The sequence below is a fragment of the Accipiter gentilis genome, chromosome 19 (genome assembly GCF_929443795.1).
Source record: "Accipiter gentilis chromosome 19, bAccGen1.1, whole genome shotgun sequence".
In the NCBI taxonomy this organism is placed as follows: domain Eukaryota; kingdom Metazoa; phylum Chordata; class Aves; order Accipitriformes; family Accipitridae; genus Astur; species Astur gentilis.
In genome coordinates this window covers 12,471,520-12,493,840 of record NC_064898.1, presented here as the reverse complement: position 1 = coordinate 12,493,840, position 22,321 = coordinate 12,471,520, and the positions used below count along the sequence as shown (strand labels likewise).

Genomic DNA, 22,321 nt, shown 5'->3' with positions numbered 1-22,321 from the left:
TGTTTCCCACTCCTCTAAATGTTCTCATCAGGACCTTTGCCACCAGCTTTGCTTACTAATAAAGCAAAGAGGTATGTGGCTACTATTCATTTCAGACAATTCATGTGAAGTAATAATTAACCAAAGGAAGAAGAGGGCAGAAAATATTCTGCCTTCATGATTAATGAGATTTCTTGAGGGGAAAGCTTGAATCTTCCACGCTCTGGCACTGCAGCAGTCCAGGGGAATAGCTACTGATGTGAGAAGGCTCCTACTAGGACAGGCTGGCTGTGGACTAGAATGGCATTTGCTGAAGGTGCATCTCTAGATAGGATTAGAACAAAATGCTCAAAGGCTTAATTCAGCCTTAATTCAGCTGAGGTAACATAGGAAACAAGGCTTCCAGTAGCAAACTGGTCATTAAAGAGGGCCCAGACCCAGGTCACATGAACTGACACCTGTGTCCAGGAGATGTCCAGGAGACTGAACAAAATTTGCTCTATCCCAGATGAAATTTCCCCTGAGGCTCAACAGTCCTTCTTCCTGCATTGAGATGATACCTATTATCACTGCTGAGTTATCAATGCAGAAATGAGTCTTTGTAATGAGACTGGCAGAGAGGGAAAGCACCAGCATTTAAAGGACCGGGGTGGGGGGGCTTTCCTGCAGAGAGCATATTATATCCATCACAGTGTTACACATATTAGCTTCAGTACTTAAGCTGCTCAATTTAAATGGCAAGGGGTGACCTGGCAAAGGGCTTTCACTGGAGGGAAGGCTTTGCTTACTAGCCTTCAAAAGCCTAGTTTTGATGACTTTCAGAAGTCTTTGCAGGGTTTTTTAGGCTGTAGCTGAATCAGTACAGAGAGCTGTTGACTTGCTCGAAGCATAGGAGGGAATAACCAGATAATTAGGATAATTTTTTTCTCTATGCAGTATGAGGGACTCAGCTGTTTTCAAAGAGAGGTCAGAACTTTCTCCAGATGCATTCTTCAGGAATTCTGAAATCAACCAGTAGCAAAATACATTTATTTAGTGTATTTTTCTATGATGAACTACATTTGAAAAACCTATAGGAAATTTTCAAATAGAAAATTGCATTAATTCTCCTTGGTATCATACTCAAGGCATTCTGATGCTGACTTATTAGCAGCTTTCAAGACCCCAGATCCCAGAGTTATCAATTAAGATGTGAATTCTCTGCACTTTGCCGTATCACAGGTATCAGAGTCCAGGTTGAAATGGACAAATACAATAGCAGAAAGGTCTTATTTTAGTGATGCTGAAATAATGAAAACAAATAACTTCAAGCAGAGTAGGAGAGACTAAATAAAGGGTTTAAGAGATATACAAGTTATCCTCCATAAAAATTCATCTGGAGGTAAACACCTATGCTCTTTTTGACTCTCCTCTACAGAAATCCAGTGCATGGTGGGATAGGGTGAATGCACAATGTTGTCTGTGAACACTGTATACTGTACTTTGGTAGCATCACACTGACACCCAAGAACAGTTCCCATTGCCTAATTAGCTTTAGACCATGGTTTGCAGCCCCCTAACAAAAGAACACATTTTGCTCTGAACAACTCTCTCTGCTGAAAGCTTTGACATGCATTTTCCCTGTCTTGGGATTGTTTTAGTGTCTGGAGCCAGTCCATTTCCTCATCCGTATAACAATGAGATTTTACAGTACAGTCAGTTTCATGCATCACTTCACTGCTGTGACTAAAATGTAACCGAGCCTTGGTGTGAGTGGTGTGAAATCCTGCTGCTTTACTTATCAAGGACTGAAACCACTGGAGTCCTTAATTTAAAACTAGAACTAAAACGTTCTGTAGACTGGATGCAAATAACTTCAAAGTATTACTACAGAATGTCTGCATCAGAGATTCAATTTGAAGGCAAGGCAGACATAAAGGATGCACTGGAGCAGTAAGCTGGATACTTGGGGTACAGTGTTTGCCCCCTCCTCCCCCTTAAATCCTATGCTTAAATCCATCCTCATTTCACATAGTGCTATGGCATGTGCTTACCTTGACACATTGATCTTAATCAGAGGTAAGGACTGAAATTAGGCACTGCAGCTAATACCATGTCTTATTCAGAAGGGACAGCCTTAAAGATTGGAGAGAAAACCTGTGCTGCTGGTCACTGACTATTTTTAAAAAGACAGGCAGTGTGTTAGGATTGCTTTTAACACTTTATCTGTTCCAAATTTATACATGGTCCTAACATTGTCATATCTGAACAGTTTACACTTTTTTTCATGTATCAGCCACAGACCAGAGCTGAGGCATAAGAGATGGTAGCCACCTTGCCATGGTATTCCTATACCACGTGTCAAGGCCATCTATAAGTAAGGCAAGAAGGATTCAGGCAGGTGCTGAACAGTCAGCCTAACCTCAGCCCATGGTAAAATTAAGGGGTAAATCCTCCTGGACGCAATGTCCAAGCACGTGAAAGACAAGAGGGTGACTAGGAATAGATTTACCAAGGGCAAATCGTGATGGACCAAGCTGAGAGTCTGCTATGATGAGACAACTGTCTTGCTGGATGAGGTGAAAACAGGAGAGGCATCTGGTGATTTTGACAGGGATCCATAGCATCCTTGCAACCATACTGCTGAGATATAATGGGATAGGTGGACTACAAATTTGGTAGATAGCTGGAAGGTCCAAGAGGCTTGAGCAAAATGGTCAGCAATTCCAAGTACAGCTGGTGGCTGGTTACTAGCAGTGTTCCCCAGGGGGTATCTCTGGGGCCAATACTGCTAAAGATCTTCACTAATGATCTGAACAATGGAATGTTGTGAACCCTCAGCAAGGTTGTCAGGGACATTACATTAGGGAAATGTGTCCACATACTGCAGGGCTGCCTTTTAGAAGGACCTTAGCAGGCTGGAGAAATGTGCTGCCAAGTATGTCATGAGGTTCAGTGATGACAAATGGAAATTCCTGCACCTGACATGGAATAACCCCATGCATCAGTCCAGACTGGGCACACACTGGATAAAGCAGAAGCTTTGCAGAAAAAGCCTTGGCATCCTAGTAGACAGCAGGTTAAATATGAGTCAGCTGCTTGCCTTGCAGTGACAGAGGCTGCACACTGAGCTGCATTAGGAAGAATGTGGCAGCAGGTTGAGGGAGATGAATACTGCCCTTCTTTCAGCTCCTGTGAACCTGCATCTGGAGTACTGTGTCCAGTTTTGAGCCCCCTCCAGCAGAAGAGAATGATGAACAAACTAGGAGTTCAGTGAAGGGTGACCATGATGGTTAAGGTGCTGGTCCAAAACAGCCACAGTGAGGCTAAGGGAACCAGATTTGTTTAGTCTGGAAAGAAGACTAAGAGGGGTTCTAATAATCATCTGCAGCTATCTAAAAGGGGCTACAGGGAGGATGGAGCCAGTCTCTTCTTGGATGTGCACAGCAAAAATACAAGGGGCAAAAACCACAAGTTGCAGCAAGGGACATTTCAGTAAGCTCTAAAGAAAAAATAATCACGATGAGGGTGGTCAAACACTGGGACAAGCTATCCAAAAGCTTGTGGAATTGCTCCAGTTGGAAATATTCAAAACTTAACTAGAGAAGGCCCTAAGTAACCTGAATTAACTTCGAGGTCAGTCCTGCACTGAGCAGAGTTTTGGATGAGATGATCCACAGAGTGGCCTTGTAACCAAAATTATTCTGTTAATCTATGATTGATACTAAGCTGCCACAATGCTTATATGTCTGCTGTCCTTCCTAAAAGGGTATTGACATCGCTATCCATATGGACAGATAAGGTTTAAAAGTTTGATTTTTGTCTGTTATGAAGTCAATGTGGATGTGTGGAACCAGATTTCAGCAAGACACTCAGCACCAGACTATGCTGATGGCAGGCCACATTAAGAATCGTCTGTATGTAGACAAACTATAAAGCTTAGATCCTCAGAGATGTTAACATACCTCTCTCACTGAAGGGACTTGCCCACATTATGCAGGGAATGTGTGCAGAGACTTCCCAGCCACTGACCATCTTCCCCTGGATGTCAAGCACAAATCTGCATCTCCTTGAGCCTCCTGCCAAAGGCATGCAAACTGGTGCCAATTCTGCTAAAATTTCTAACTCTTGTGCTCTTTTTGGCAGCTAAAGAGATGTATTCATGAAAGGGGCCTGGAGTTGTCTGTTTGCCCCTGTTCATATTTTGTGCATCAGCAAGGAATGGAACTGCAGTGTGGTTGGAGTATTGAGTGGCAAGTGGGGATCCAGAGCTCAGTTCTAGTTTGACTCTTATCCCTTTCATGTGTGGCTTACAGTTTTTAACAAAGATGTTGTGCTGCTGTTTTAATTTTGACTCTTGGCTTTAAAAAAATTCCTCGTATAGAGCATGGAATTTCTCAGAGACTTATGAATGTATTGAACCCTATCTCCCCAGGATACATGCCCCACTAGCAGAAAGGTGTGTGCCAGGGCTGTGTCAGGTAGAGTAGAGGTACTGTACAAGCAGTCAAAGATTCAGAGCAGTGCTGTAGCTGACTGAAGCTATGGTGTGGTTGAACTTGAGTTGGAAAATGCAGTCCCATACATATGACAAAGTCACATCTCCCACTGGTTAAATCACCTAAATGCACTGACACTGATGAAGTTATTCTTCTCCATACCAAATGTTAACCAAACCCTGTGGCTTTTAGACTTCAACACACACGGTTGATGGTTTTCACTGTTCCACTGCACATGCTTACTGATACCACAATAAGCACTTTGTTAAATACACCTGAAAGCTTTGGGAGCTGTCCAAGTCTTTCTCATGGGAGCTGCGGAGAAGATGCTGCAACTTGGATTTACTACAGAATCACAATGCCAAGACAAACCTCCTCAATACAGGAACTATTATTTTAGAGGAATGAGAGATCAGAATTTCAGTGGGATTATAACTGTCCGCATGAAACAAGGTTCACAATATATAGGGTTATTATAGACTGGCAAACCAATTATCAGCTGTGGTATGGGTCAAGTAGCAAAAGCAGGCCGAACTATCAGTGTCATAAACGGACATAGCTTCATTGAAATCAGTGGAATTGAACAGCTTATTCCAGTGATAAATAATATGCTGCAAGTTTCACTAGCATTTTAAAGAAGGGTTTAATGAGAAAAGCTTTCACTGCAGTGACCGATAATAACGTCACGTAAAGCATGAGGGAAAATCTCATTTGTCACAGAGGGGAAAGAGTACAGATATAGATCTGAATTAGACTGTGAAATGAATGAATGTGTGTTGTTTGCATGCAACAGACAACTTGGTTCCGAACAGAAGAAGGGTGGAAGAAATACCATGGTTTTTATGCACAGGGAATACTTTAAATTAGCAGCTATTTGAGAAGGTATTCCATATAGTTGGAATATTCACATTTGCCGTGAATGAACAGGCATTCAGCATTTGTGATGCCTGCACTCCCTCCCTGTCTGGTGTACTGAAACTTGCTGGCAGCCATCCCAGGACCTTTCAAGGAAGAGTACATGGACATTTGCAGTAATGTATTTGCCACTGTTTGCAAACCCCTGAGAAATTATATTCCTGAGTTAAAATTGTAACTTCTTGCTAGACCATTGTAAGTAGTGACAATTAAGAACTATTGTTAAGGACATGGCAAAACTTGCCTGATCTTGGAAACCTGTTTGGCAATAGCAGAAACATTCCATGAAGACTTGTGGTCTCATCTCGCTACTCTCCTAGAGAGCAGTGTGGCTATGCCAGCAAGTGTTTATTTATTTAACTTGTAAAGCTGTCATTGCAGACAGATGTTATTGCAAGAATGACCCACCTGATTAATTTCTTCTGATAGCCAAAGGCTTCTTGCATACCATTTCCAAAAAAGAAAATTAGCTCAGAGGCATGTGTAGTCTTGTTAATTACCAGAATGTATCCATCTACATGTGTACAAAAAAAACCCCAAACCCCAAACCCATTCTGTTTCAAAGATGACCCCTTTCTGTAGGTACCATCTCCTAGACATTTGGATCTGCTTCTATGATGAGAAACAGTGAACTTTTTCTTCCTCCTTTCTTTCTTCATTTGTACACAAGCCAATTCACAGGCAGAGGTCTTTTTAAAATTATAAAGCCTTTTTCAATAGGGTGTAAAACTTTAGAGTGAACAACAAAAGGTAAATGCAAACAAGCATGTGGGAAAAGTTAATGTTTAACTGATGGCTGGAACTGTTTACAACAGTATCTCTGAGGAGCTCTTCTAATATTATCAAGCAGATACATTGATGCTTTCAAAAATTTAAACTGTAGGATGAAGAGGTGTCCTTCAAACACATCTGAAAGCTCCTTATTATTCTTTTAGAGAGAAACTTATTTGTGTAGAAGTTCAACATAATTGTAGAGTATGGCTGTTTTCTTTTTTATATCTACCTGTGTTCTTGCTAAGAACAGTATTAAATAACCCAATAACCAGTGATATCCTTTTAGAGATGTTTTATATTTGTAATAGCCAAATTATTATGACACTACAACATATTACAGCAATGCAAAAGGTATTATTTTAAAGGATATACTTTATTTGGTATGACCTGCTTTTTTCCTAAGAGTCTAGGATAAGCTTAAGGCTGAATATTCGTACTTTCAGAGTTTCTAAAATGCAGCAATGGCTAGCAAACTTTTTTGAGTATATTTACAACTGCTGCAAAGGTTATTTGAAACATCTACTTGTCATATTTCCACGTAGGAGGTGTATACTGCAGTTTATACCTTATAGAAGGCCACTCATTAAAGGATTTTGAAAATGTGAATGAGTGTCTTCCCCCTTCTTTTCTGCCCTTTTCTGCCAGTCTGGGTTTCACTGCAATTCTATAGTTAACTTTTACTGGAGTGGTTAACAGCAAACCTCACTAAACCTATGTAGAATTAAATTTCAAACTTCATGTGGTTATTAGCGAGACACACTTCATATCAGTATCTCACTTCAATAGTGTAAATAGAAATGCATTTAACTCAATGAGTTGCATCAGTGTTGTTGAGGTGTGAGATCAGATTTTGTAGATGGCATGGAGCTATCATACATATAGATTTAATGAACACACTCTTCATCTTTAAGGTTCTTGCAGGAGGTATCCAGGGAGGGATTGATCTGTATAACTGTATATTGATGTGTATAAATACATGATGGGAGGGAGTAAAGAAGGTGGAGCCAGAGTCTTCGTTGAAAGGACAAGAGGTACTGGACTCAAATTGTAACATAGGAAAACCTACTTCAACATTAAAAAAAACCAACAACTTTTTTTTTGTTTGTCTAGGAGGTGGTCAAACACAGGTTGTCCAGAGAGATTGTGCAGTCTCCATCCTTGGAGATATTCAAAACCTGACTGGACATGGTCCCAAGCAACCTGCTGATTGTGATCCTGCCTTGAGCAGGGGGCTTGGACTAGACAAACTCCTGAGAAGCCTTCCCACTTCATCTATTCTGTGATTCTGTGAGTTTCAGCTATGCTATAATACTGTACTTCTTATTTCCTTGACCCTGATCCGTATCTTTGTAGATTATTGATTGTCAAATTAAGAAAACATACCATTTAAATATAATTTATTACATATCCCTGTTATCACAATTGGTATTCAGCAACACTGCCTCTTAAGCTCAATTTTGTGGCACAATTTGGTATGGGCAGAGAGTTGGATAGGAGCAAAATCATTAGTGATTCATTTATACCATTTATATGACATGTTCTGAAAATGCTGTGAAAGATAGGCAGAGATTACATCAAATTGTTCTAATCCGCCTCAGGGCTGTTCTAACTAAGGATAAAAAAAAAAACCCAAGCTGGAAGCAGAAACAGATATATATCTGAAATAAATGATGATATAATCTATTGCTCTCTTTGCTACAAGGTCATCCCAGTGCCTCTAAACATTCTTCAGAGATCCACAGAGTCTGTGTTTAAAAACCACCAAGCATTTCTAATTTAAGTACTTGTTAAAGTTATTCCCTACTCCTGACATCATCCAAGAACAAGCCTTTAATCTCAGAAGTTTAGGATAGGACTAAATAAAAATTCTTAACTGATTTTTTTTAAGGATTTGATTGTGGTGAGGTACTTTTGTCCCGAGGGCTGCTAACAGACAGGGAATTTGGCCTTTAGTTTGAAGACAAAAGAAAAACTGTTATAAAACTTTTTTTCTTATTCCTGTAACCAGAACAACAAAAAAATCCTATTAAAATGAAACAAGTGTTAAAATGATAATGGGAAAACTCTTTATGTTTTTTTATAGTGTTTTGTTACACAAGAAGCTGAATTACATTTACACGAAATGGAGAAACCTTTATGCATCTGAATTTTCTGAGCACTACCAGATCAGATTGATACCTCTAGACTACATGATCAGCATGAATAAAGAAGCAAATGCTATTTTATACATATGTGGTCATTTAAATATATGGGGTACTAGGCCAAATATGATCTGAGAATCAAATCAAAACTGGAAAGCAGAACCAGTACAGGATCCAGGTTTCTAATCAGCTTCTATTAAAATCAAAACAGACCCTTTATTTCTTTTGTATACATGTCTATTGGTGCCCAATCCAGCCTGGGAATAAGGGGCACACAGGTCACATTTCATAGACCCCTGTGATATGACCCCAGATCAAACTGATCTCAGCAGTGACGCAGTGGCAGTTAGGCGATGTTTTTCAAAAAACACGGGCTGTTGTGGTTGCCTGAAATTTCTGATGTGCCAAAAGGGAACAAAGAAAAGGGGTTCAGTTTTCACTGGGTGGGTGCAGATTCCTTTGAAGTGCTGAGCCCAAAATCAGAGACGGCTAACACGTCTTGGAAACTGTATGCCAAGTTGGCTGCGCATTTACTAATACATTGTATGTGCCTGAGGTTATTCTCCTGCACAAAGGTCAACAGCCATGGGACAGCCCACATCCCTACCATTTATCTCTCACTCTGCAAGACAAGGTGGCCACATGTAAACTACCCACCAGGAATGGCAGCTGGCCTCTGCCAACTCCTGGTTCATGCCCAGCAATGACCTGGGAGAATGACACTTGGCTTAGGCCAAAACTAAGCAGAGACCAGGCTGACAATTTAGCAATACGGTGATCGGATTTCAGAGCCTGGGAACACTCCTTGACACTATTTGCCCTCATACAGATGCAGCCTATATATCCTTTTTAAGATCAAAGCCTCATCATTTGATAGCAAGTAAGTTACAAACACAGAATTAAAATCCTCTCTCCCATGCTTAACATAGGGGGGATGGGATTTAAGATGCAAATAAATGGTGGGTTGCACAGAATCAGAACTATGATTTGGGCATTACGATTTTAAAGTTATAAAGAAGAATGCACATGAATACATAAGTTGGAAATAGAAGACAATATTAGCAAGACAACTCAAATAAAATATTTCACTTCAGATCTTCTGTGAAAACTACAGCAATTGTCATCCTGGAGGACCCCAACACACCTCCTAGATCTGTACTTGCACACAAAGGGCAATTTTATCAGGCCCTTCAGTGCGTGGTTACCCCAGAGCATGACTGTCTCTTTTAAATAGTGTTTCTTTATCATTATGGGTTTGTACTGCTAACTTAACATCCCTTTGCTTTACCATTTGGTGGATGATTTGAACTAACAGAAGGAAACAAGAAACATAACCCAGAAATATGTGCTTTGCTCAATTACAGACAACGATGTTAAACCATAATAATGTTCCCCACCAACATAATGAAAAAGTGAGATGTTCACATCCTAAAAAAACAGCTGCACATACAGGTGTCTGCACCAGATGCTTCCCTAAGCACAATGTGATAAAAGTGATTATTCCTCACTCAACAGAGAACAATCCCTAAGCAGGGTATTTAAAGGAGGATGATAGTGCAGGTAATTAGGAGCCCCATGCCTTACACACAAAGCAAGGGCTTTAAGAGAGTGAAGCTGAGAACCATCTGTCCTTTACACATGGGCCTATGTTTTTATTTGTGAATTCATCATGACGATGGGCAGTTTTCAGTCTGATTTCTCAGGCGAGATTCTACTCAGTCAGAAAATGGTTAAGGATTAAATGACTTATCCCTGGTTTTAATAGGTGGTACCTTGCCCTGTGACTCTAACAGGAACACGGGCACCAGAATCTAATACCTGACCACAAAAGTAACAATCCTTGATATTTTACTGCGTATGTTTGCTGAAAGTATTACCAGTCCAAATTATTCAAAACAAGAAAGAGGAGAAATAGAAAACATTACAATAGTGCGGTGAAGAAAGCATAGCTGTGCTTTATTGCTTATAATGACCAATGGACATTTCTATGAGGAGTGAAGGAATATCCTGGTCTTGCCCCAAAGTATGTATATAGTGTCTTTTCCTACCTTTGGACTTCCTGTCATGGTAGCTCCTGCCTCGATAATGGTGGCCACTGTCTGTGTACAAATTCTCGAGATCTTCTTGCCAGGAGTCTGGGTTGAAGTGTTTGAGCAGATCCTCCACCGTGTCAAACGCAGCAATTGTCTGATCCAGTGCTTCCGCTGTGAGCGTAGGGTCAGTCACTGATGGAGAGGGATAGGATACCCCCTAAGAGTGACATACATCTCAGTGTACTTGGAATAAGTTACAGCACCACTTAGAACAACTGAAAACAGTTACTGAGAAACTTGTCTCATTATTGACTGAAACAGCTACTTTGGGCCATCTTTTGAAGTCCTTAGCTGGGCCAGGCTCTGTTATGCCCGTGTTTTCTTTTTGAAAGAAGAAACACCAAGGACCTCCCAAGCAAATCCTGGAGGAGGTGCAGGGAGTGGAAGCACTGCCACTGCTGGACTGTCAACGTGCACACCCACTCCTCAAAGGGGATGACGGTGTGCACATATACAAAGATGTAATGGAAATGTCTTTTGAAATGACTGTGATGGACATGACCATAGAACAGAGGTGCCTTGTAGTGGTGGGCTGGTGCCTTCACAGCTCTGCCAGCTCTGCTGGTAAATCCAAAATAGGCAGATCAGAAACCACAGCAGAGAAAGACAAAGGCAACAAGTCCACTAGACTGTCTTTCTTTCCCTGTCAATTTGGACAACAAATTTGGCTTGGTTAAAGACTTGAAAAGATGGCCGTTTATTCTCAAGAATTCAATGTATTGTGAAACACCGATGAATGCCAATTGTCCCGCTCTTTTACCAAAAATACAAGTTACTAAGCAAACAAGAAAAAATGTGATATTTGGATCTCAGCAATGTAACAATGAATATTGGGATTACCAACATAGTGATATCCTCACAGTTATATCATAATATCAAATGGAATATTATTTCCCACCAGGAAGTGCCAGGTACCGTTCTCTGAGTGTATATGGTTCCCACTGAACTTGTGGCACAACTGGACTTTGACAGAAAGATTGTAAAAATTTCATTTTTACTGGAGAGGACTTTAAGCATTTTTAATAATAATTATTTAGTATCACAATTCTTCCCTTGTCCAAGCACAAAGGCTAATATTATGTGTAAAATATGTGCAAGAAAAACTATTAATGCAGATCTGTTACTTTATAAATACCTGATTTTGTCCAATGAGAAGCATAATATAGCACAAGAGTTGTTTGGATTTTGGTCTTAGAATTTAAAACATTGGAGGAAAACCCCTAGAAATCCTCTTCTCTCATGAAGCCCAGCTCTGAAGTAATGTAGCAGAAATATGCCATTTAAAATTAATGGTTCCCCAAAATAATTTTTTTGCCTCATCTCCCAAGTAAATGCATATGTTAAACTATTAATCTTTGTGATTAACTTCACTTGGTTGGGTAGTAATGGGAAGGTCAACTGATTTGAGTACAGTTACTCACTTGTTTGCAGGATCGTGTCCTTCAATGCTTACCAAAATAGTTTTAAAGCATATATGTCTTCTAAAATAAAACAGTTGTCTTTAACAGTAAGTTATATCACAAAAGTAACAATCCTTGATATTTTACTGCGTATGTTTGCTGAAAGTATTACCAGTCCAAATTATTCAAAACAAGAAAGAGGAGAAATAGAAAACATTACAATAGTGCGGTGAAGAAAGCATAGCTGTGCTTTATTGCTTATAATGAACAGCACAAGAAGTTTCAGAGGGCGCACTTGTGACTGCAATGCCTCTACAGTGCAGTACTAAATGAGACAAAGTGCAGATGGCTGCAAAAATTCATGACCCGCTAAGAGAGAAGGTGTACCTCAAAGCATCTCTCCTGACTTCTAAGTGGCTTGGAATAGAGACCATCAGAGAGATGGGAGCGGCAGGAGTTGAAAAGCTCACACCAGCAAAATGAACACAGCATTGTTATCTAAAACAGTGCTGCAGGAGAGACTGTGCTGCGGGTGGGTATTGTGCAGTGAGCTAACCCAGTCTTTGAGGTTACAAAAGAAAAATGCACCGAAATGCTACTTGCTTACTGAGGAGTTCATCTGTGACTGCAGCCCAACAGGGAAATACCAGTCCCCAACTGCCTTTCAAAAGTGAGGGAGATGGTGAAGGATGCTGAAGAAACAGCAGCATAAAAATCAGGCCATAGGTGTGTGCCTTAGATGATGCAAAATTTTTCTTCATGTGTTCAACTGTGCATTTCATTACAGAACTACAGGTCAGGTTGTGAGTTTGTGGGGCATTTCAAACTCATACAAGCAGCAGGGATTCCCCATTTTCTTTTCATATAAAAGTTCCTACTCAAGAGATTTGTGCAACCTCGTTCACACACAGAAGAAAGCTTAACTTTTTCTCCGTGACAGCCAAGTCAGGAGGAATTATTTCAACAGCTCAGATAACCTGCTGGCAGGGACATCATGTGACAGGCCCAAAAGCAACTTCAAAGCTGCCAACCCAACTGCTTCTCTTTTGACCTGCCAGGAACAAGGCGCTAGCTTTAGAAGATCTTGCGCTTGTCGTAACCTGGCTTCTGAGATCGCATGCAAAGAGAGAGCAAGAGGAAGAGTGAAATGCAAGAGGCGATGAAGAGCAAAGATCTTCCATGTTATGTACCTTCTACGTTTCTTAAAAGCTCTGAACGCATTTTTCATTTCATGGGATACAAAGGTATCTTTTTTTTGTCAGTGTTCCTACCCTTAATTTCTGTTCCCCTGTTCTTTTCTATTTTCTGTCTGTATTGTGAAGCTGACAGGGAGTTCAATGTGCATCACAGTTGTTTGTTGGTCATAACATTACTTCACAACTAATGGAAACTAACCTAATAAGGCGTGAATTTTGTTTCCTTTTTTTCTGGGTTTGTCATGCTGGGTTAAGGGCAGAAGTATTGGTCTTTGTTTTCTGAGAAAAAAACCCTAAAATATGATTCTGTGATATGACCTCAGACATGGAAGAAAGAATTTGCTCACTCTCAAATTTTCATTCTGAGTTGTAATGTATCCAGATCCTAAAATGAATCTTTGGGTTGCCTGTGGGTTTGAGGGGCAAAACTTAGATCTGCCATGTTAACTGAGTATCAGCAGAACAGTATGCCAGCTTGTCGGCAACTGACAGGTCTGAGTTTGTCCTTCCGTCCCTCAGGGCCATAGCAGGATCCCTGTACCTTTCTCTCCTGAAGAATTTGAATGTCCTCAGACTTATTCCTTGGTGCCTTTGGGAAAAATTACTCAACCTCTCCACCTTATTTTCCCTGAGGATAAGAGAGGGCTAGTGGGTACAATGCATGCCGGGTGGAAGAAGGTATGTTTTATTAGACAGGGGATGGTATGGCAAAACCCAATGAAACTGGGGTTCTCCTTCTGGTTTAGCTGTAGGTCTCCATGTGACCTTGGGCATTAGCTTGCTACCTGTAATATTTGTACTGAACTTCCGTACCTGTAACACATTAACAACAACTTTTCACAAACAAATAGATGTGAAAGATAAATAAACTTTTTTTTTTCAATACAAAAAGAATACTGGATCATTGTTTGGTGTATTGTGTATCTTAAAATGTTAAGGAGGATAACTAACATGGCGTTTACCACACACTAGATCTCATTTTCATAGTTACCTGATGAGGGAGCCCTAGGCTTACATTTTTAAACATCAGCCTACCATATTTTTAAACAAAATATTCTATCATATAGATTTTTTTTTATTTTTTTTTTTGCAACACCAAATTAGAATGAAAAATGAGTTTATGTCTTTCAGCAAAACAGTGTTTTAGCATCTCCTGCTTGGCACATCCAATGGATTTCAGCCCTGCTAACATTACTACTCAGGACTTCCAGCACAATTAGTTCAAGGCTACCAATGCATTGTATCATGAAGGAAAAGTGTCATTTGCAAACTCAGAGGCAAATACGAGTGAGATTGGCTTAACTTCTTCCAATTTTGGCAATACAGAATTTTCTCTCACTGCCTGGCTTGGACACTAATCAGTAGAATTTACCTGTATTTTATTTACTGCTCCTCCACTGGCAACTCCTGGCAGCTACTTTAACAAATATGCCATCACTAAACCCTCTTCCATGAATGCTCCAAAGATTGGTCTCAAGTCTGCTTTGAGCACTTGTCCTCATCTCATGTGTTTTAAGAGTTTACAAGAGCTGTGGCATGGTGCTGACCAGCCAGCAGAGTGCACAGAAGAGGACTGCCCCCACAAATTCTGATGCTACATTGCCACTCCCCAGCATTTAACTTGGGAAATGAAAGAGGGGACGGATTTTTTGGCCAACGACACAAATCAAATGTAATGAAGAGAAAAATTGAATTTTATACTGGATTACTTGTTTTCCTTATTTTTTCCCCCCCCGTCACATTTCACTGCTGAATATGGAGACTTCAGAGAGAAGATTTTATTACAAACACTTAAAAAAAATCCCAGTATTGACAATGAAAAGCTAGATCCATTTTCCTGCCAGCCTGTTTTAAGTATAGTCTTCTATTTATGTCAAGATATTTTACAACTGAAGATTGTTAGGAGTTTATATCTTGTATTTTCATATTGGCAGGATGAGTTTGAAAGCAAGAAAAGTTTCCCAATGGCTATCTCATGTGGTTACAACAGCTGATGGCATATCCTGAAACTTTTATCCTTAAAAACACACTGGCTGACTCCAGTATGGGTTGGATAAACACTTATTTCATCCTCTGCCAAAGGTGAATGTATGGTTCCTCTGTGCAGGTGCCATTTCAGTGAGTTGGATTCAAGCCGTGCTATCAACCCATCCATGGGCAAAATAGTAACAAATTACTTACTGAGACAGAGCTTGTGACTGACTCCCAGTTGGTTTCTGAGGCTGCATGTTGGAAATCATCCTAAAGGGAAAAACCCACAGTAAAAATCATCATTAAGGCAATGTCCTAAATTAACTGCAGAATCTAAAGTATGTTTCAGCATTCAACATCTGTCATCTTTTTCAACCCTCTTTAATGCAAGAGGCCACTGCCATGTGTCATTCCTAAATAATACTACTTCCTCAGGTTCCTCCATTTTCATTGTTTATAAACTAGCTCCTTGTGAGCTTGCTGGGGCAAGAATAGGTATTATTATTATTTGTAATATGATATACGCTGCTTTGCATAGCAGGACCTAATCTGGTCAAGGCCATTACATTTATCTTCCAACATAAACATTAAACACCAATTCTGTATGTCTACAATTGAAGTATTAATGATGTCCCCAAAACTGATCTGTTCTGGAAAGAATGTGGACATGCTAATACCCTGGTACTACTTAGCCAATGTGAAAAGCAGGGTAATCTAATCCATTTGAAATGTAGTCCTGACATGACTGTACTGCTTTTGGTGCTTGTGCTGAACAGGACTTGATCATCTGGGCAGGGCACTGAATGGCACTATGTCCTTTACATCAAAGAATGCAGGCACAGTACATTCACATTAGAAGTGTCATCACACAAAACCTCTGGGCATTTATGATTAATTTGAGCACAGGGATGGGATTCATCTCATCTACCTTTGGACATCTACAAAGCAAACATCTAAGCTAGTCGCTCTTGTTTCCACTTACAGTCAACTAAAGGTAGCAATTTTAGGGTGCAAAACATCTCATCTATTTTAGAAGCTTAATTTGGGATGACATTGCATCCTAAAAATACTTTTTTCTCTCTGTTGTCTATAATGTGAGCCTGAGAGGACTAGCTTAGACACAGATGTCAAAATTGTAGATATTGATATGTGGTTACCCAAATCCCAATCCACATGTCTGACCAGTGATGGGCAATCATTACTTAAATAATGAAGAAGCCATTTCTTTAATCTTTTGGCAGTTTTACTAATTTCCAACTGGAATAATTAAACCATGAAAAATGGAAAAAAAGGCAGCATTACAGAATGGTTAATAAACACACACATGCAGTGAATAGCTAATGAACAGCATGAATAGGCAGGTAAGGAAAGTGGACTGAAGTGACAGCATATCAAGTTTTTAATTTCTAATAACAGAATTTATAATGAAAGGATTTAAAGAAGATGGATTAATGCCTCGGCTCACCATTTACACTGACTCAGTATCTGCTATACATTTTTTAAGTTGGCAAATGCAAGTGAAAATGGAAGGGTAGCTGCTCAGCTGATGCCCTCTAGAGTCCATGCTGCATTGGACCGTACATATATGCATATATTCAATTATTTCGTAGGAATGGAAAAGAGAAAATTGATCACATATTATGCTAATTCCTCAGTAAAATTCTCCTTTAGTCAAGAAGCAAGAGAAGCTTTCAGATCCAGACTCAATATACGTGGTAATTTAATGTTTTTCATTTCCTATAGAAAAATAATGAAGTGTCTCAAAAGTCACAAAATTGTTTATTCAATTTTGTTACTGTTTCTTCTTCTTTAAAATGTTCTTTTCTTTCAAATTTCAGGAAGAAAAACTTTAGTGATTTATTCAGTACTTAAGATTAGTAGAAGTTAAGAAACGCTATCACACTGTAGTGCCCCTAAGTGACCACTGAAACTACAGGGCTATTAAAAAATTAATAATTGAAGTAGTCATTTTCTTCTAGGAATACAGAAGCAAAACATTATTGGTGAAAATTTTAATGCAGATTTTTTTTATAAACAGTAAAGAGATCTGCAAATGCTATGATCAGGTCATAAATAATTCAGGAGCAGTGGGCTACCTTGGCCACATTCTCTACACGTTTGGTTGCCCAGTTCTTGACAAGTCATGATTTAAAGTACATAAAAATGGATCTGAAAAGCTCATGGATCCTCTGGTAATGGTTGCCAGTTGCAAAACTTGGAAATAATTTCCTCTCTGTCATTAGCTTCCATTTAGCACTTCCAAAAAAAGTGGCATTGAGTTCTGAGGCATTATTTTAAAACAGAAACAATCTGCCTCATTGAATGTCTGGAGAAGACTGTAGGCAAGGAATAATTTTGTGTTTGAAGTGACGGTCCCCTTCTGTTATCTAATTGTAGATATCAAAACCGTATCTTTAGTCTATGATTCTTTGAGATGGTTGATGCCAGGGAACCCCTCCAAAACCCTGAGAAAGACATGTGTACCACCTGCTTCTTGGATCTCAAACCTGATGACTGCACATTTTGACTCTGATTATATTTCATCTGCATAAACTATTCACAACTATATGGCTTTGTTCCACCATTACTCAAGGCAGCTGCAGTCATTCTTGGCTTCTTGGAGCTTTCAACCTCTACAGTTTGAAGATTATTATTATCTATGGCTTCTGCTTGCAGCTATTTCAAGTAATAATATCAAAGTGGTTCTCATAATTACAAAATCCTCTCCTCCATTCTCACCATTGTCCCTAGCAGAACCTGAAGGACAAATCTATTTTCAGTGCTATCTGTTCAATTCATACTACCTTGTTTACGTGAATTTGCATGTGATCACTTGGCTATTGTTTTCTTCATTACTTAAAATGACATTAAAACTTCTAGTTAAAACATAAAAAACTATTACATGTTTTTTTAGCTTTTCCAGAAAACTGGAAAAACAGGGTGGTAATAATCTGGCTACATCACCCTGACAACAGTGTTTTTATTTTCATATGTGTGTCATGGTAACGTAACAACATCACATAAGACTTCGGCAAAGTATTGCATTAGCTGTTCTACAAGCAGCAAAAATACAGGCAAAACAACAGGGCTACCCATCACCTTCTGACAGCAGCTACTTTTATTGAAGAAAATCAACTTCCATACCTCAACTTCCAAAATTACACTTCAGCAAGACAAATCCTGAGTCAGTCTTTAGAGTTAGATATGTAAGGACATGGATATATTGTTCTTGGCTCTGTTTCAGACAAGGATAAACTACTCTCTCCTTCACAGACTGACTTTGTCTATAGCCTGTCTCGCACCACTCATCTCCAATTAAGTGACACAGAGTCATGGGGAAGGAATACTCTTCGTCTCACCTAGGCCTTTCACGAGTGGAGATCATGAGGCAAAATCACTGCTATCAAGGATATATGAGACTGCAGAGCCCGATAGCGCTGGTTGCCGAGGAAGATGGTTTGCAGCCCGGGGGTCCATGACCTGCAGCAGCACAGGCTCTGCTGGGCTCAAGCCATGGGGTTTGGCAGGGTCAGTAGGAACAGGGAGGCATCAGGAAGACACACCAGGGATGAGGCTGGGAAGCTCGCCAGTTTGAGAAGCATGTTGTCCATGACTCACTTTGCTGTACCACAAATATGGCAAACATGTTAGTCCTCCCAGCCATGCTGAATTACTGCCTGGTCCTCAAATTAAAAGCAAGAAGCACTTTCTAACATTTCTGTGATTCTTCATTTCTTACATACTTTCTCACTGTAGGCCAGTCTTTTGTCAGCTTGGTGCTTGTCATCTATGAGGCATGACGCCTGGGAGAGGCAATAATCGCCACAGGATGGGCACAACACACAGGCAGCTCTCTCCAGTGAAAAGCAGCAGCTCCATATGTCTATAAGCTCCTCTCTAAACTGTTTCTCCTAATCTACAGGTCTCTGGGGTGATTGGATTAGGTTTGGTCAAAGATTGTTTATCTGCCAAAACAGCTATAAGCTATGGCTAACAAAAGCTGAGGTGACGCTCTCCACTTCAGGGTGTGGGAAAGGTTCACAAAAGAGTTGTGGTTAAGAAAAGCCCAGAGAGCATCCTGGACTGATGTTTAGGGCCTACCGGTTTAATAAGGTCCTCCCTTGAAGGAGCAACCTTCTCTACTGTGACCTTGTCATGGGAGTAGGAGAGAAGTGAGGGAGGGAAAGGTAAAAATGCAGGCATGTCCTTGGGGCAAGTAAACATGAGAAAGAGGAAGAAAGAAACAAACTAAGGAAAAATTAACACGGAAAAGCTGAAAGTGTTGGACTCTGTCTGTGGTCACCCCATTTGTGGTATTTAGACGCCATAGCTATGAAAGAGAAGCAGCTTCTAGAAATTTACAGAAGAACAGGGCTAAGGGATGTACTGAGGCCCAGAGCAGATTCTGCAAAAGCAAATCAGAGGTGAAATGGGGCATGTTCAAAGAGGTCCAGTACAGAAACAAAAAGAAGTTGGGATCTCTCACTGAAACGTAAGCATTAGGGAGTAGGACAGTGGAAGGTCTCTAAGGAAAGTCTAGGGTAAATTACAACTTGAAGAAGAAGTGACGAAATTATCCTAACATTTAAATTAAGAAAAGGAAACTCAATGATAACTATTTTTGAACAATAGTCAACATGTATCTATTGCATTCAGCATTGTTTGCAGATAGGTAGCTGATAAGCAGATAAACTTGCACTTGTAGTTAGCAATAATAATTATAATAATCTAGAAATAAGGTCTTTCTTTTTTTCCCTGTAACAAGCAATAGTACCAATATTTTCTCTGATCATTGAATTTCTAAATATTACATTTTATATACAAAGTGACAGGTATATCAAGCAAATACACCCCAAACTCAGAACACACTGTGTAACAGCAAAGGTGTTAGGTAAGTAAGAGGGAAAAGAAAAGTCAGTTCCGTTCCAAAAAAATGCTGTGGTAAATACTCAAGCTTGTATACTTCCACTGATTATTTATAATTTCTTATGTAGCATTGTAGTACACTCCAATTTCTATTGTTAAAGATAAATAAAAGCATAGAGACGTACACTTTGAAATATTTTTCTTTTACCACACTTTCAATCCATCACATTGCTAGGTTTCATTTTCATATCCATATCACAATGGTATTTATTACCACTTCTCCTAAGGATGCCGAAAGATACCTATTTTCCTACAAAAGGCTACTCACTAGGAAGTCAGAGGCTGCATTTTTCTTACCTACAGTAATGGCCAAACCACTGCTCTGTTCAATTTTGGTGACCAGGCTTTAAAATAAAAGATGCTGAATTTGGAAAGCATGCAACAATGATTATTCATAATCTGGAAATCATGCCTTGCAATGAAACACTAAATGGAGGCCGGTGTCTTTCAAGAAGATTAGAGGTAACTTAACCTTGTCTCTCCAGATAATAACGTGTAGTTAGCTACAAGAGGCAGTTACCAATGTCAGCAAGCTCTTTTATCTAGCAGTGCAAACATTTAACAAAATCAGGTGGCTGTAATCTGAAGGCAGTAATATTCAAACTGGAAGTACAAGCAAATTTTACCACTGAAGGCAACTATTACTGGAACAGATAAGGAATGAACAAATAACTTTACCCATACTGAATTTTTGTTGTCTATGTTTTGTTGTCATCCTAAAAGGCAGGCCATCCATGACACCACTATTTTAAAGTCAGTAACAAAAGGTGAGACAGCCACCAAAGTGTCTGATCCCAAATGTGATAGTATGATTCTTGCCCTTTAAAAAAAGACATAAACTGAGCTTCTGAAGCCCAGTTGCCACTCCATATCAGTAGCTACAACCTTATCAGTTATTACTAAGTTAATACTAGTGCAAAATGACATATAAAATCACTCTTGATTTGTTCTGACACATTTACTAGATATAATTGAGCGGGAAGAACAAGATACTTAAAATTTCAAAAGTTTAAAGTTGTAATAATATTTTAGGTTAACTGCAGTTTAATACATTTATTTATGAAAATTAAAGTAAAACTGAAGCAGAAAAATATATTTAATAACAGTTACGTTTGGTCAATAGTTCTCTTCATCCTTCACCTAGTTTTTGAATTAGGCATTGGTGGGTGTGTACTATTAGAGTGCCCAAGACACTGACATTTAAATGATCTCTCTAAAAAGCCAGATAATACTTGTTCAAATGAGACAATAGCTATGCCTTTGAAAAATCAGATGTCATCTAACACTACACTGCCCATGAACATCCTCTTTGATGCACATACCTGCAAGACAGTGCACAGGACTTCACTGCCATGCTGTGCAAATTGTGCATTACCTTTAATTCTTCTATTTATCACAGAGGCCTGTCCTTATATCTCCATGTGCAAGGGATTTAATTTGCTAATACCTACTCTGGTGCATACTGCACTTAAGCAATTGTAAACAAAATATAAATCAAATAATATTCATTGTAAATACTCTGCAATCCCTCCTTTGCCATTTTTACATGAATGGCAAATTTTACTTCTGCAATTAAACACTGGGACACAAAACTTGAGAGGCTCTTCCAGGTCATCTCTTCCAAAACCCTCAGACTGGTTGGCTGTTTCCAAGCTAAATTTATCTTAATTGTACTTATGTAAGTGCCAGCTTTGTCCTTTTCTTCCTCTCCCAAGTTTGCTTCCTGCAGTACTTCTGAAGAGATGTTATATCTCCTCTCAGCATCCTTTTTATTACACTAAGTAAGCCAAGTTGTCTTGGCCCTCAGTATGAAATGTCCTCTTTTCTCCCGACTGTCCTGTAGCTGTTCCCTGAACACAGTCCAAGAAAGATGTGGTTGCTCTGTACTATGGGGACCAAAACTGTACAAAGTATTACAGAAAAGATGCAACTACCGCCTCATTGGTCCTATGCCTAGTACGCCCAGAAACTTTCTTCTCCCCTCTTTGCTAACCAGTGAGATGACATGTAACAGCAAATATTTTTGTTATTAATCTCTACATGAGTGACTTCTTTGCTCTTTTTGGGCTGTTGCTTTTCACTGCAAATCAATTCTCCAGTGCTCGAGGTCACCCAGTTCTCCTCTCCAATACTCTGATTTTCTTATTCATGAGCAACGCACTTCAGCTCTGTGTGCACTGCAAAAGCCATTAAAATGCTACTCTGAGAGGCTGTGCTCTGGTCCCTAAAAACCCCTGAAAATAAAACCGATCATAAGACCAATCCTTTAGAAACTCCCATTAGCGAGCTCTCCCTGGCTGGATACTCCCTTTTGCATTACAGCACACTGTCTCCCCTTTGACTGCCTCGTGGCTCTTTTATTAATTGCCATCTCCTCCAGGGTAAGTGATTGTTTCCTGCGTGGCACTGGGTGAGATGCTCCTCTGAAGTCCAATTAGATTTGCTATA

General features: G+C 39.6%; 1 protein-coding gene across 2 annotated transcripts in view; it reads right to left on the bottom strand.

Moving 5' to 3' along the window:
* Positions 1-22,321, bottom strand: part of PDGFD (platelet derived growth factor D) — a 148,080-nt gene that overhangs the window by 19,870 nt on the left and 105,889 nt on the right. For both annotated transcript variants that reach the window (XM_049823393.1, XM_049823394.1), the window contains exons 4-5: positions 15,158-15,217; positions 10,336-10,537 (exon numbers count right to left, since the gene is read on the bottom strand). In XM_049823393.1, the coding sequence (XP_049679350.1) occupies positions 10,336-10,537; positions 15,158-15,217 (262 nt within the window). The remainder of the gene's footprint in view (positions 1-10,335; positions 10,538-15,157; positions 15,218-22,321) is intronic.